Below are 17,094 nucleotides of genomic sequence, written 5' to 3' on the forward strand. Positions count from 1 at the left end.
AATTATAAAATCGATCTTTGTTCAAGTGATCTGATATTGATTAATAAAACCACCAAATCAATGTTTTATGTTAAATCTGTTAATATGTTAGTCCTGTTAAGTTAAAGTGACTATATGTAACTTTTAAATGTTTCTGAAACGTGTGTAATGTTTCATCTGATGATCATAAATGACCTGTAACAGCAAACGAGACTACCAGTGAAAAGAACACTATTTTATATAGTTTTTATTAATGTCTCTGCCTGGGTCCGATTTTTCCCTCGAAGTCACAGAATGATTTACGTCAGGTAGACGGCGCTACAGAGCACACATTCTGACGGGGCACAGATTTTGGCTGAACACCGGAAAAGCCGGTAATGTAATCTGCTCCTTATGACGTCATAAGGAGCAAGGTTATCTCCCCTTTCTCTGTTTTGCCCGCCCAGAGAATTTGGCCCGCCCACGAGAGAGAGACATCATGACTTGAAAACAAGCAGAGTGGCAGTTGGTCAAGGCCACACCCCCACCCTCCACCTTGTGGACCACCTAAGGCCTATATAAAAGAGACTTCAGATACAGTATTAGGGGACCACTAAGGTCTATATAAAAGAGACTTCAGATACAGTATTAGGGGACCACCTAAGGCCTATATAAAAGAGACTTCAGATACAGTATTAGGGGACCACTAAGGTCTATATAAAAGAGACTTCAGATACAGTATTAGGGGACCACTAAGGTCTATATAAAAGAGACTTCAGATACAGTATTAGGGGACCACTAAGGCCTATATAAAAGAGACTTCAGATACAGTATTAGGGGACCACTAAGGTCTATATAAAAGAGACTTCAGATACAGTATTAGGGGACCACTAAGGCCTATATAAAAGAGACTTCAGATACAGTATTAGGGGACCACCTAAGGCCTATATAAAAGAGACTTCAGATACAGTATTAGGGGACCACTAAGGCCTATATAAAAGAGACTTCAGATACAGTATTAGGGGACCACTAAGGCCTATATAAAAGAGACTTCAGATACAGTATTAGGGGACCACTAAGGCCTATATAAAAGAGACTTCAGATACAGTATTAGGGGACCACTAAGGCCTATATAAAAGAGACTTCAGATACAGTATTAGGGGACCACTAAGGCCTATATAAAAGCATCCAAAGAGCACCATGTCATGGGACCTTTAAAGCTTTGGCTCGTGACACAGTGACAGTGATACCTGGTTTAGCTCACATACATCCAAAGTAGGCTAAGTTACCGTATAAAACACTTGAAATGCAACGATGCATGTTAGGGCTGCAACTAACGATTATTTTCATAGTCGATTTAATCTGTTGATTATTTTCATAGTCTATTAATCGATTAGTTGTTTGGTCTCTAAAATGTCAGAAAAATGTTGATCAGTGTTTCCCAAACGCCCAAGATGACTAATCGATTATCAAAATAGTTGGCGATTAATTTAAAAGTTGACAACTAATCTATTAATCGATGAATCTTTGCAGCTCTAATGCATCTGTAACGTATTCTCTTATTGTAAATTAATTATCTGTTTGAGCAAAACATTCATCGCAACTTTATGACCTCCCGGTAACGCTAACTGTCAAACTGCCGTCTGTATTTTGGATGCTTTGTCTTGGCTGTAGACTCAAAATCCATCTTGTTGGTTCTTTTTTTCAGCCTGCATCCTTATGCATACATTGTAGTTTTGTATGCCTGATCTCTCTCTCTCTTTATATGTTTTGTGTGTGGTTAGTTCATACTTGAACTTGTAGTAGGTAGCTCATAAACTCCTATATCCTTAATATTTCTAAGTGTGTGTGTGTGTGTGTGTGTGTGTGTGTGTGTGTATAAGTGCAGGGCAAACAAAGGTCTGTCTGTGTATGTGTGGCGAAATATGTGTACGCTAGCTTGTGTGATCTATGTAGCGCTCTCTTTATCATTGACTTTTCCACATTCCACAACCTGCTTCTGGAAGTCAGCCCTCATTGGCTGCAACACTGCTTTGTTAGAACTCAGCCTTGGGATTGGCAGGCTTGTGTGTTGTCTTGCTCTGATACGTTGAGTGGACCTGTTCCTGCTGTATTTTTACTCTCAAAGGAATGCCAACAAGCCTTTTCCTTATTGAGACTGACACCTTTCTGTCTGTTAGATGATAGATAATGAAACAAGTACTCTTAGCCTGGCTTTGATAAGGGACACAAATTATAAACTGTGTATATGTAACTGTGTAAAATGTATATTTTGATAAGTTTTCTGATGAAAGTAGAAAGAATATATAGGGTTATCATTAAGATTTTAAAGTGTATTCATTCAGTGACTAATTCACGTATATTAGGCTGAAATAACTACTGTGATGTTTGTTTTAGACATTATGGCAACAGGACATTACAAACAACTAGTATACTACATTTTAGGAGAATAGGTCTGTTTAATCTTCTAAAACGTATTAGGTATCCCTCTAAAATAGATGTTTAATCACCTGTTTTGATATGTGGTAAACTATGCAGCTATTTGTTTAGATTGGCAACATATTGTTATACCTTACATATATTTTATATAGTTTTTGAGCAGCATTTACTGTAAGTATGTGATAAAAACAACAATACTGACACCATTCCTTGGCCAGTGTTGCCCAAGGTTTTGTGTTTTGGCATTTAGCCTTGACTTACTATCTGTGTGTCCTTTTTAATGTCTTTGGTGATGGATCTGTTTATATTAGCACACAGACATGGTATTTCACAGTAGCCTGCCTTAATCGGACTGCTATAACTGGCAATATTTTAAGCCATACTGTCAGAGTCTGTTGTGCCACAAAGTGAATCATATTGTCATCTGATGTCATGTAAAAACTAATCTGTAAAAAATAATATAGATCCTCATGAACCTAAATTATTGATTAGAGATGCAACAAATAGGAATGTTTCACCATACACCCTCTTAATTTTTCCCAGTTGATGTTTCATAGAGTAAATAATCACTCAATTAATGCAAATATTCACTTAATATTTGATTAATCAGCAACTATTTAAAAAAATTGATTAATTGGTTTAATGTCACCACTGTTTCTTATAACTACTGACAGACATTTTACTGCAGGATGGGTATTTTTTACTTCTAGTCAGTTTTACTGATACATACTTTGACTTGAGTAAGGTTTTTAATTCAGGACTTTTACTTGTAGTGGCGTATTTATAAGTGTGGTATTTGCTACTTTTACTTTACTAAAGGATCTGAATGATGCCTATTGACAACTGGCCGGCGATTACAGCTGGAAGTTAGCCTTAGAGGCTAAAGCGGCTCCTTTTACTGTATAGTAAATTAAAGGGGACTCTCCACGACATTATAAACTAATAAACTAAACAACGAATACTTACATACAGGTAACTGTCTAAACGTCTACACCTGTGACCATGGATGTAGCCTGTGACAGGCAGATTTATTATGTGTAACAGGAAGGAAGGAAGAGCGAATAAAAAGGTTTTAGCTTCTATTTGACAGGACACAAGGTTGCTAATAAACACGTTAATATTGTTCTCTCTCTCTCTCGCTCTCCCTCCCTCCCTCCCTCCCTGCGGTGACGTCATGATACTGGGCCGCGTTTTGCTGAAACCATAGGAATGCGACACACTTTGTATTTAGAGAGCAAAGCTACAGCACTTTTATGTATAAATACATATATTTTAAACGCCAACAGTCGTTATCTGTCACCGGGTCCGCTTCAGGCTTTTTTTTTTTTTTTAATGACGACGTAACGACGGTTTAATTTCTTTCAAGAAAACAACTTTGTTGCTGCAGGGAGTCTGTTTTTCCCCCTTCGTCCTCAGCTGCGTTTCCGACATGAGATCAGGTGGATAGTGTGTTACCGTACCTGTGACTAAAAGTGAGTATTCCCGACTATAAACAGAGCGCTTTATACACGCCTGCGTCACTGTATTATATTGTAACTCCCTAGTTTTGTCCTGAGTAAAGCAAGTTAAAACTTCTGGTAGGCTACTATGACTGAGCGAAAGTTAATCTGGGCCACACAACAACATTCTCACAGCATGGATTAACTGTGAGTCGGGGAAAAAGCATAATAACTTTATTGTTTGCCTTGTGTGAAGGGAGGGAGTGGATGATCTGTGTAGACAGCCCTGTTGGACTGCTGGGAACTGACTTTAACTCTCCACTGACTATAATCATTCAAACCTATTACTACATACCAACTGCTCATATCTGTGACTGTCAAGGCAGCTGTTGGACTCCTGGTCATCTGTCTTTCTTTGCACAAGTGTTGCTGACATGAAGATGAGGGGAGGACAGATTTTGGTAGAGATTTGTTTTTTTGTCTTTGTGTTAAGGTTAAATCTTGTTAGGAAGTTGTAAGTATATTTTTCAGTAGTTTGGCATTAGCTTTGCTATCTTATTTTATGTTATCTTATTTTTTATCTTATTTATTATTTCTAGTATATTTGTGTATTTGTTGTTTGTATGTGAGTGAGTATGTGTGTATGTCCTTGGTAACTTGTACTTGCTGCTTGTAACAGAGTAATTTCCCAATTTGGGATTAATAAAGTCTTTCTATCTATCTATCTATCTATCTATCTATCTATCTATCTATCTATCTGTGCTCTTTTTGTGCAGGAAGTTTGTTTCATGCATTTTATGTTATTTATCAAGAGGGAGTAGTTTGGAGTTCCTAGTCTGAGATATGCACAGAGGGTGGTTTTGCCACTGCTTGATACATTTTATGCATTTTCTTTTTTAGTAGGGCTGCAACTAACTAATAGTTGTTTGGTCTATAAAATGGTGAAACATGTTGATCAGTGTTTCGTTTCCCAAAGCCCAAGATGACGTCCTCAGATGTCTTGTTTTGTCCACAACTCAAAGACATTCAGTTTACTGTCACAGAGGAGAGAAGACACTAGAACATATTCACATTTAAGAAGCTGGAATCAGGATTTTTCACGCAAACCGATTATCAAAATAGTTAGTAATTAATTTAATAGTTGACAACTGATCAATGAATATTTGCAGCTCTAGTTATGATGAGTGTTGAAAGGATAGAAATCTCTAGTTTAGGGATTTCTAGACATATTTGTTATGGATCCAATACCACGTTGATAAAATTCACAGATTCTGTAAAGTCTCATAAATCCTTTGTCCTAATGTGCTCTAATGAAATGACTGAAATCTGCTACCTGTTACCTGTTGTTGCATTTGAGATCTTATCATGTTAACGTCAGCTGCTCTTTGCAGTTTCATGTCATGGGAACTTGTGTAAGTGTAACCCCCAGTTCTGTATCTTAACTACCTAATTTACTTTAACAGTTAACAGATGTTAGCAGGCCCACTCAGTCTTGCATTGAAGCTGAGGCTTCCCCACTTACAGTGTTGTGAACCTGCGGTGGAAGAAATATTCAGATCTTTTACTCAAGTAACGATACAGCAATATAAAAATACTCCATCACATCCCACAAAAAACACAAGTATTATCAGGAAAAATATACATACTTAAAGTATTAGAAGTGCTCATTATGCAGTAAAATGTCCCCTGTGACTGATTTATATCATTAGATCAATACTGATGCGCAATTATGTAAGAAGTATGTTATTGTTGTAGTGGTTCAAGGGGGGCTAGTTTTATTTATATCCAGCCAGTTTCTAGTCCAGTGGAGTATAAATGTATGAAAATAAATACTTAAGTAAAGTGGGAGTACCTTAAAATTGTACTTAAGTACAGTACTTGTGTACTTTACACCACTGTTGTGAGCAGTCAGTAGATCCAAGGTCACACAATGTACAGTGTGTTTGCACAGTACTTTATCAATCTGGGAAACGCTGGGAGAGAGAGGTGCTATAGATAGATAGATAGACAGAGCTAGTACCTGTGTATTCATTTCTTGGCTTTAAAAATACTCTTAAATAAAAATCTAGCGTGAGAAATGCCTGCCTGATTATGTTTGTGTGCCTTTGCTGATAACTTTGTGTACTATATTAGTTATTCTGGCAGGTAAACAGCCATCATTCAGAGCAGGGGTGTCAAAACATACGGCCCTTGGGTCAGAACCGGCCCATCAAAGGGTCGCAAAGGATCTGCAAAGTGTGAAATTTGTAGAGAAGTCATTAAATCCAAATTATCAATATTCCTATTTGTCTACTGGGGTTCGCTTCCTGCAGGTGCCGCTGGTGGAAAATGTCCTTGTCAAAAAGGAGAAAAACACAATTGATCAATTCCTATTTTTTCACGGAGGTAGACTAAATGGGAAGCCAGTGTGCTTGGTGTGTTCATAGCACCTTTCAGTGCTCAAGGAATACATCAGACTCATTTCTTTTTCCATCCTGACCAGAATACAGTTGAAAACGGAAACATTTAGTTGAAATTGCACTTATGTTCCTAAAGATTTCTCAGGCTGTTCATCATCTGTTCTGTAAATGATTGTTCATTATGTACTTGTACCCCTTTACAGTAAATAAAAGGGACACAGTTGGAGTTGTTATTAATCGGTTATTGTGCAATGGTTTTAGTGGTCCGGACCACTTGAGATGAAAATTGGGCTGTATGTGGCCCATGAACTAAAGTGAGTTTGAGACCCCTGATATAGAGGCTATTTATTGCCTCAATTCTGGAAATGTAGTCAGCTGTAAAAAAAAAAAGAAAAAAAAAAAGGGGGGGCTTTATCACTCATTGTGACCCATTAGACAGTGGACCTGGTCAGCAACATTTATTGTGGCCTCCAACTTGTGGTAACTGAATAAAAGTGTTCGGAAAACTTAAAAATACTAAAGTTAAGCGTCATTATTCAGCCCATGAACTTGTAGGTATTTTGTAATTATTTGTTTTTATACAGAGTACATTTTTTGCTTACTTATATTTTATCATTAATCAACTGCAAGCTAACAAGTAATTAAATGGGTTTATTTGCCGTGTTACAAGTTGGTATTAAGGTCAAATCTTCTACACCATCTCTGAAATGAATCATCTGGTGCCATAAAGATTTTTTGGACTCTTTGAAGTGTGTTTACATTGGCTGAGTTTTGTCATTGACTTCTTAGGAAGATGGTTATGCAAGGTAGGCCTATGTCTACAGACAGAAAACCATTAGAGCGGAGGGAGAAAATGTGTGATGCATGCTCTCTCTGTCGTGGTCGATGCTGATGAGGTGTTTGCAAAGTAATGGTGTTTCACTTATTGATCCGAGGGGTCGATAATACATTTTGTAATGTTCAGTTTTGTGTCCTGAGTTGAGCAATAAATGTACATTTAAAGATGAAATTCATCTGCCGTGCACTGAAAAGCTCCAATTACATTTAATATGTCGACATCTTTACTGCTAAAACATTACATTGGAGAGAACTAAGATTTTGCTCATGTAAAGTAGGCTATGTACTGAAAACATCTCCAGTGTAAAAGGGTTGTAGAAGGTGATATTATTTTTGTTTTATTCGTAGTAGTTACATTTTTTTTTTTTTTTTTTTTTTAGTGTATATCAATATTGGAAAATAATTTCTATTGTGCTTATGATTTCAACCATATCACCCATCTCTTGTTTGAGGTGTTAAAACATCTTTTTGTATTTGTTTTTAAATGACATTTATCATTTTTGTGCAACATTTTTTGTTCTCATCGAAACAACTCTGGGCATATTTGAGCAAGAAAAGAACCCAAATTATGTTGAATATTTAAAAACACCCTTATGAATTTAGTTCTGGTTTCACTTTAGAACTGTTTCATCCCTAACTGTATAATTGCAGCTACAGAAGGCTGTTGTTGTGACTGACGGTGTATTTTTCCGAGTGTCGACCACCCATGCACAATACTTGAATCAGGCCAGAGGACAGCAGCTTCATCCGTGCGTTAGCATGAGCATGGACACTGTTTGAGTAGGTGGCAGGGTGCAGCAGTGTGGCTCTTCTACTGTTTTTAATCCTCAAGTTAAGAATTGTCTGTCCAAAGCTATGTCCCATTTGCAGAACATGATTTATATTGAGATCAGTGGCCACACCTTTATATTTGAGCTTTCTGTGTGGACCTTTTGTTGGCACAGATGTTGCAGTAATACCCAAAGAATTTCTAATAAGGGAAGAAGTTCCCTTCTCTCGTTACTTCCGGCTTCTGAACTGGTTGCAGTTGTCCTTTTATAATGTCAATGACGTCATACACATATACGGCCAGAGATACTGCTTTACGGCAAGCTCTGAGTCGCTTCCTTTGTTCTCTCGAAGCATCGACAACACAGCTGACAGGTTAGCCTCTCCCTGTTAATACATGTGCTAGAAAGAGGTTTGCTAATGTTTTAAAGACCACACCGAAATATTCACTCTGACATTCTGGTTCTGCTTTGGATGCCGTCAAGCGGGATCTCAGACTAGTAATCAGTCCTTCACTGACCAATCAGCATTCATTAGCAGAATACTAGCGTGTTATGGGCAACAACGACTCAACCTGTAAGAAATCGAAAGGACACAAGTACTCGTTCGTTCAACTTTTGACCTATGATCCATGTTGAACTTGCAAAAACTACAATCAAATCTGAGATTTCTCAACGACAATCAGGCGAAAGAGACACATTTAGCCGTCTAGCTCCATAGGGTCCCATTCATTTAGCACTGGACCGTGATCACCCCCAGTGGAACTCTGGTAGAACTGCAACCAAATTCGGTACAATGGGGCTGAATAGGGAGTGGAACGGATTTCCGTAGACGGGCTTTGGTAATACCCAAGAATCGCACATTTGGACTAACACTCCTGTCTTAAAGGAACAACGTATTTTTGTAGCATTTATGCTTTGTTTTTAAGTCCTTGTTCTGTTTCATAGTGGTTGAGAACAGGGTGGCTGCATGTCTTGATGGGTCTCAAAAGTATTACATACATTTCAATTCATCCTGTAAAAACGGTGCAAATACTAAATTTGTTATTCTTACAAATTTACATTTTCCTCTGTACAATCATTTTTTATATGAAAAATGTTTGCATTCTCACACCTCACTATTTTATGTTCGGGTGATATTTCTGTGAAATGTTAGTTGAAGTTTTGGTGTCTGACATTAAATGAAACAAATCATCTAGTGGTCAGGGAGAGCAGACACCTGTATAGATATAAATCACTCTCCTTGGCTGTATGCCTAGAGTTCACCTGTTCCCCTAACACCTGTCCGACTCTCTGTCTGCCGGTGCAAGGCTTGTAAGTATGGGAAAATATATTTATATATATATATATATATGCTTTGTGGATTTTAATAATGGCCTGTTATCACAGGCCTGTAGAACTATATATATATATATATATATATATATATATATATATATATATTTATATATATATATATATATGCTTTGTGGATTTTAATAATGCATATATTTGACAACTAAAGTAGTAATGATTTTCAGGCACAAATAATAAACATTACTTTAGTAATGTTTCTTCTTCATTCTCATTTTAATAGTGTGCAAAGGAGATTGTATAACCGAGTTATTAATATCACATCTCCGTTCTTATGATATCCTGACACTGCATGCATTTTATCAACCACAGAATTACATCCCTCACATTGTCGTGTAAAGGCCTCCCACACAGTTATGTTTATCCTAGTACAAACAAATACGTGCCACCTAGTGAATAAAGTTCTCTCTCAAATCCTTTTGAGGACAGAGCTCTGTAATTCTCGTTGCCGCACGGCATTGGTTACATTTCAACTTCATTGTGTCTTGGCTCCTGACAGCAGCAGTAAAAATCTTGTTTTTCACCAACAACCACTCTAGCTAAGTCCAACATATCTCAAGATGAAGCAAAAAAAGCTCAGGATTTGAAAGCCACAATCCTCCATGATTCACAGCCAGACCACTGGCTGTGACTATGAGACCCTCATTGTCATTCTCAATCCCCACATGACCATTTTTCAAACTGATTTACAGTTTGTTGAAGCTCCTTTTGCTTTCAATAAGATATTATGACTCAAGCCATTAACTGACAGCCCTAGCTATTCCCGTCTTTCCGGTAGTAGATCTAATCATTGGGTGCATGCATATTGGTTTATGTTACTGTACTCTATAGGTAATATGATATGATATGATTTCTCCAGCCACCTCCTCCAGTCTTCATTCATTTTATCCTTCCTTAAGGCAGTAGTTATGTGAGTTCAGATGCAATGATTGACTGTGCTGCTGTCTCAGTTTTACACTGATGATAGGCCTCTGCAGTGATTTACACGCCTCCTCTCTGTTGTCACCAGACTCATTATGACTGGAATGAGGCATTTATCACCAGTGTTGTAACCACGCTGTTAAAAGAATTTTGCTAATGGTTATAAAATCCAGAGTTGTTCGTTGGGTGGAGTAATTGAACATGTATCGTAATGTGGTACTGTAGTGTGGATGACAGCATGATATGAAATCACTTTTCCACTTTAAGTATACTGCCACTACATCAAAAGTAAAAAATCAGATTTGATGTATTTGAAAAAGGTCTAATTAATGTGATAAAACATGCTTAAAAGTAGCTGTATTCACCAAACATTCGAGAATAAATGTGACGGCACGATCTGGTAACGTAAACGGTAAATGTATGGGAATGCTCTGTCACTTTTAAAAATTAGATTGGGATTCATGTTCTCATTCTGTGTTGTCATTAAAAAGCTATGACATTAGATAGTAAATCATAAGGAAAGCTGATATTTAAGCTACACGATAGGCACATCATGTCTGAGGATGTGAGTTGTGTTCTTCCATCCTAACTAGTTTGATTTGTGTGAAAACAAAGTGGAAAAAGGGCACTTGTGCATAACAAGTGGATTGGTGTGTAGAATACTGTCCTGCTATCTTTGCACAATGTAATTACAGTTATTCAGTATCCATATTAGCAATGTATCTAGGGCTGGGTTAAAATACTCAAATCTCTGAGTGATCTGATATCGCTTTATAAAATTCTAAAATCAGTCTTTTAATATATGCATTTTCAATCACTCATGTTAATCCTGTTATGTAAAATAAATACTTTAAACTTTTCTGGGTGTATATTTCATGGTTTCTTCTTGCTTGTACAGTTTACAGCATAAGTTCTCTGAGAAAATCCAAGCAAAATTGGTGTTGTAACTGAAATTTCCCTAACCTAATTGATATTGAATTGGAAATGTAAATCGAATTGGGACCTTGTAAATTGGAATCGAATCGATTTCGGGGAACTCAATGGCGAAACCCAGCCTTAAATGTATCCTGATTCCTTTGGTTTTAGTGTTGTGTTGAAGCTCTGTGTTGGTGCTGTGAACCTCACTTTTTTCAGTGTGTTCCTGGGCGGGTCCTGCTAGACTTCAAGCTTCAAACACTCCTGCTGGGAAAGGCTTTATTAACGCTGCAGACTGTAAGCTCAGCAGCATGACTCATGCCCTCTAACCCATGACCGGCCCAGATTGCCCTTGCACCCACCCACCCTCTGGTCCTCATAGCACTGCATCTTTTTCATTGTTTTTTTTTTTTACTTCCCCTGTTTTTTTGTTCTTTGGTACAGTATTTTGTAGAAAAACAAGAAGAGAAGAATCTGGCAGAATTTAACAGGCCCCCCGCATTCCTGCAGCCCCTCTGGTCAGCTGCCCAGCAGGGCCTGTCCCGCTTATAACACACTGATCAACGAGCCTCTGTTTGACTACTGGGAGTGTCTCTTTTGATACCCACTGAGAAAGCAGCAAGGTTGAGAGAGAGACTATTCAGACCAAAGCCAAACATGGTGAGCAGTGCTTCGCAGGATAGTTAGTAAATTCAGAAATATTCGAGTGACGACAACAATACCAATAGACCAACATATCCAATACAACAGAGTTTTGCGAATAAGGACTTTTTTTAATTTATTTAATCTACCCCAGTTTGGTTGCTTCATAAGCTGTCAGTCAGTAACTGAGAATTTTGCAATATGTGGTTTAAATAGTTTTATTCTGTGTCAAACATTTGGTTGCATTTGATATGGAAACACACACCAGCCTTTCCAAGCTTATTTTAAATGTTGATCAATATATTTTATATAGTGTTTGGACAAGGCGTATTTCAATGTTCCCTCGAATGGATTTTTAAAAAGTAAAGACAGTAATTGAGTGTTTTCAGAAGTTGCTTTCTATGCCTGTCTACATGCATGCGTGGTATGTTTGACATATGCCACTTTGAAGTCTTTCCTGCTAACCCTCCTCTCTTTCCTCCTTCCTCCCTGCAGGTCTGATGCTAGGCTGCAGCTGCCACAGCCGCCATCATGTTCACCAAAAAGAAGAAGTCTCGTATCCAGATCTCCGCTCCATCCAACTTTGAGCATCGCGTACATACAGACTTTGACGAGCACGAGCAGAAGTTTGTCGGGTTGCCGCGGCAATGGCAGTCGCTCATCGAAGACACAGCCAAAAGGCCCAAACCCTTCATCGATGTGACTGTCATCACTACTGTAGAGCCACGCAAGGTGGGATAAGCGAAAATTTAAACAACAATCAAGTTGTTAGCTAAGGAAAATAATGAAAATCAGTGTTGTGAATTATTAGTTTGTGAATTTAAAACAAGCTGCTCGTTGACTCAATTATATCTTAAAGTGCTCATATTATGCTTTTTGGCTTTTCCCCCTTTCCTTTATTGTGTTATATATCTTTTTTGTGCACGTTATAGGTTTACAAAGTGAAAAAGCCCAAAGTCCACCCCAAAGGGACTTACCATCTCCAACAGAAAACACTGTTCACAAACTGCTCCAAACAGCTCTATTGTAGTCCAGCCTTTACTTCAGAGACAAACGTGCGTCACTTTGTAACACACGTTATAATGCTTGCTAGTTAGGGCTGTGTATTGGTAAGAATCTGGCGATACGATACGTATTACGATACATGGGTCACGATTCAATATATTGCAATATATTTCGAAACTATATTGGGATTTTTTTAAAGTATAATTTTAGAAAAACTAATATTTAAAAACAGACATGATGTGCATAAAAGTCAAAGAAGTTTACTTTAGGTACAATTCAGTACACAGAAAATCAAACTGCCAGTTTGGGGTTGTGGTTCACAGGTTCTTAGTGAGCAAATGTTTATATGCTAACGTAGCCAAAGTTCAGCCATAGCTACGTTGTTAGCTTCTAGCAAAAAGTCAGGCACTGTTAGACACTGTTAGGCAAGGACACTAGTGGTGGGTCTCAGCATAGCCATCTAGCGGTAGGGGGTTTAAACACAACATAAACGTGAACCACTTACATGAATATTTTTGCACGTAAACAAAAAATAAAAATCTATATTGTGTTTTTGAAAATCGATACAGTATTGCAAAATAAAATATCGCGATACTCAAGTGTATCGATTTTTTTCTTACACCCCTATCGCTAGCGTGGCACGCCCTCATACTCTGCAACTGACAAGCTAGCAGTCCTTGCTGCGCATGTGCGACTCCCAACAAAGATGGAACAGAAGTGAGATGCCTCACTCTGTAGCTAAAACAGAGAGCTCAACACACAGGGTGAAAAGAGGAGCTGCAGCAATGTGCAGAACAACAAATACATGGTGTTTTCTGAAAATTATACCACATAAACCTATTCTGGTACAACCTCTAAATACAATTATGAACCTGAAAGTGAACATAATATGAGCACTTTAATATATTGATGTGTGTAGCTACCCAACACTCACTAGAGCATGTGAATGGCGTGGAGCGGAGAGAATTTGTGCTCCCCCGCTCAATATCGCACCGTGCTCAACTCAGATGTTACCTCGCTTCACTCAACTCGCTCACCATTCGCTCCAAAACAAGAAAAAAAGCTGCGTTTATTCATTAGATGAGTGGCACTCACCCTTCCTTCATGCCCGGAGCTCCACCAGCAAAAAGTCTGCTGAATGACTGGCACTGAAGGGAGAGCGGGCTCCGTTCATCTGCATGTACTTTGCTGCAGTAACACAGGGACAGGCTCGGGCATACTTTGAACTCATGTTGCAGAAATGGAGCGGGAGAGAATGCAACGCTCCAACATTTTAAAAATGCGTTCTGCAGTCCATCAAAATCTTCCCACTCTTTCTTTCTTTGTCACTAATAAAATTGGTGCCACTGATTGAAAGTCCTAGCTGGATTAGTGGATAAGGTGATTTCGTAACTAAGTTGAAATTGAATGATAATATAACTACTGATAATTGACTAAAGACAAAAACTAAATATTTCAAGTACCCAACAATTTATAAGCACATTCACACTTTTACAAGCACTTTTTAAATGACTAAATGATTTGGTTAGCAAAGCGGCCGATTGGTATGACAAGCTTTGTATGTGTGGGCCTCTTCTCTTGTTCAGTATCTACTATAGTCCACCTTTTTCTTGTTAATCTCCAGACAATTGTACGAGGTAGCAAGCTTGGAGTGGATGGCTCTCTGACCTGGCTGTTGGATGAATTTGACACAATGTCTGTGACTCGCTCCAACTCCCTGCGACGAGGAAGCCCTCCCACCCAGCCTCGCAAGGACTCTAGCTCTTCAGGAGGAGGAGGGCAGGAGAACGGAGATCCTCACCACAGACACTACTCACTCTCAGACAGGTAAGTAGTTAAACTTCAGCTGCAGGTGGCATAAGAGCACTGATTTTTGAACAAAAATAAGATTTAAAGCAGTTGATAGTTATGCATTTACTCTCTGCTTGTTTCTTCAGCAGCAGCATGTTACACAGATGTTGTAGCATCATTATTATATGATGGACACAGGAAAAAAAAGCAGAGATTTTGTCAATACAAGCCAATGAGCTGTTCTCTTTTCTGATCTTTGCATCACTCTGCTTCCTAGAGACCGACCCAGACCAGACCTCCACCAGAGTGGAGGGGACCCCCGCCAGAGTCAGCATGAGCACCGTCCTCCCCAGTGGGACGAGGGAGTCCAGGGTCGGCCCCAGCAGCAGCCCCGGGGCCAAGAGCCCAGCAGGGCCCACAAGGACAGACCAGGCTCCGGCCCTCCTCCTCCCCCTCACAGAGACAGAGAGCCTCGTGACCGGGGCCAGGTATGGACTGAGATTTAGCCTGAACTCAGTCTCTCAGTTTCATATTTATTAATGATGAGATCTATTATTTGGACATTGCTGTTCACAGGAGTTTCTTTCCTGCAGTCATTATCTCATGGACCAATGAATTAAGTTGTAGCCTTGTTTGTATTTACCACATTGATATATCCTTACAATAAACAAAATGGCAGCTAATGGTTTTGAAGTCATTTTAGTTCATTGTAAAAAAGGTTTGAGTATCATTGATTTGGCTTTAGCCACCTTTCTTCTATCCATTTTTCCTTTTATACTTCCCAATAATCCCTCCATTTCTCACCCAAACCATGCCTGTCTTCAGGTGGATCAACCTAGTGACCACAGGCCAAAATCCAGCTACATTGTGCGGGATGGCAGCCCTCAGTCTCCCAGGGACAAGAGGCCTCTCTCTGGGCCCAACATCCGCACCCCAAACCTGTCAGTAACAGAGGGGGTGATGAAGACTGCCCAACAGACCACACGGCCGTTTAACACCTACCCAAGGACGGACAGCGAGGGAGGACGCAGTCCCACAGGACAGGTAGGGACAACAGCATGAACAGAGAGACAGGCAGAAGGAGAGATGCTGTCTTGCTTGAAGGGAAACTATTGACTGAGAGAAAAAGGCAGACCAGTGCAAATTGAATCGCTGGCTGATGGATGATAGCTGTTATCACCTTGCTCCTTGTTCTCCAGGTTAGATTTAGCCGATTCTGTCCTCTGAAAGCTGTAACCGTAATGTCGAGCAGTTATTAAAAAATAGATCAACTCGTGCCAAAGTGCTTTGCAGAATCATGTAATGAAAAGGTCATGGCTTGGATTTCGGTTTTGTTTGTATTATTGATGTACAGTAAATCAAAGATTTCCCCACACCATTTATAGTGCAATAACCTAGCCCTTTGCAAATCATTGAGAAGGACTGCTTTATGGTATTATTGATGATGAAATACTTTTTATTTGCTACATTAGGCAGAAACTTACTTTTCTATCTGGTAATTTGATCCAGAAACACTTTCCCAAAGGATTTTGCTGAGTGAAATAAAATGACATATTCTGTGATAGAGAATATTTATTCCATATTGCCCCCTCCTACTATATAAATGTGGAAAAAATATTTTTCATGGTGTTAATTGTTAATACATAACTTGTTGCAGCTCCAACCCTGAAGAGATAGTTTGCTCTAGATTTATTAAACGTTCTGTTTGTGACGACACTCTTTCTTCCAGCCGGTTCGACACCATGAATCCTCCCCTCAAAACGGGCCCTCTAGTGGCTCCACCCGAGGTTCCTCCAGCTCCAAACCCCCTATAAGCCACCCACACCCTCATCACACTTCCCACCCCATTCTGACCCCTGAGGCCACACAGCACCCACACACCCCTCACCCCAGCGTTCCAGCCCCGCGACCCCCTGTGCCCTCTGGGCCCCCAGCGTCAGTTGCGCCGACCCAGGGCCGCTCCCCACAGAGGGAGCCCCAGAGGGTTTCCCATGAGCAGTTTAGAGCGGCACTACAGATGGTGGTGGATCCTGGGGATCCACGGACCTACCTGGACCACTACATTAAGATAGGGGAAGGGTCCACAGGGATCGTGTGTATCGCCACAGTGAAGACCACCGGGAAACTGGTCGCTGTGAAGAAGATGGACCTGAGGAAACAACAGCGCAGAGAACTCCTCTTCAACGAGGTAAGAGTTCATGATCTAGTAAAGGCTGTGATTCAAAGCCACTCAATGTCCAAACACACTGAATGTGATAATAAAATGCATCACCAGCTTTACTTTACTGCATTTTACCACAGTGATAAGTCATGATCTTCCTTGGCCTATTTTCCTTCCTGTATGCCTTGTGATAAATTACTAATAATAATAAGACACCTGACATCTCAAAAGTGTAATTCATTATTAAAATGTATATGTTTTTATGTAATCGGAAGTCTTAAAGTTCTGTTTTCTGTCTGCTAGAATATCTTTAAAAGAGATTTTGTTTTAACCCAATGGGACATTTTCCTGGTTAAATGTATTTAAAGGTGTAATATGTAATACTGGGGAGAGTCGTCTTCCCCGCCCCCTCCTCCCCAGACTCGAAGTTCACGGAGGTTGCCAGTCTGAGACCGCAGCATCCACAA

At 39.4% G+C, this 17,094-nt stretch overlaps 1 protein-coding gene across 2 annotated transcripts in view; it reads left to right on the forward strand.

Moving 5' to 3' along the window:
* Nucleotides 1–17,094, forward strand: part of pak4 (p21 protein (Cdc42/Rac)-activated kinase 4) — a 40,177-nt gene that overhangs the window by 8,260 nt on the left and 14,823 nt on the right. The window contains exons 1-6 of one of the 2 annotated variants that reach the window (XM_078247017.1): nucleotides 3,584–3,869; nucleotides 12,166–12,402; nucleotides 14,300–14,502; nucleotides 14,744–14,954; nucleotides 15,292–15,510; nucleotides 16,196–16,654. In XM_078247017.1, the coding sequence (XP_078103143.1) occupies nucleotides 12,202–12,402; nucleotides 14,300–14,502; nucleotides 14,744–14,954; nucleotides 15,292–15,510; nucleotides 16,196–16,654 (1,293 nt within the window). In that variant the 5' untranslated portion in view covers nucleotides 3,584–3,869; nucleotides 12,166–12,201. Of the gene's footprint in view, nucleotides 1–3,583; nucleotides 3,870–12,165; nucleotides 12,403–14,299; nucleotides 14,503–14,743; nucleotides 14,955–15,291; nucleotides 15,511–16,195; nucleotides 16,655–17,094 lie in introns of those variants that run through there. The other variant, XM_078247015.1, reaches the window with a different exon arrangement.

The sequence above is a fragment of the Sander vitreus genome, chromosome 3, assembly GCF_031162955.1.
Source record: "Sander vitreus isolate 19-12246 chromosome 3, sanVit1, whole genome shotgun sequence".
In the NCBI taxonomy this organism is placed as follows: domain Eukaryota; kingdom Metazoa; phylum Chordata; class Actinopteri; order Perciformes; family Percidae; genus Sander; species Sander vitreus.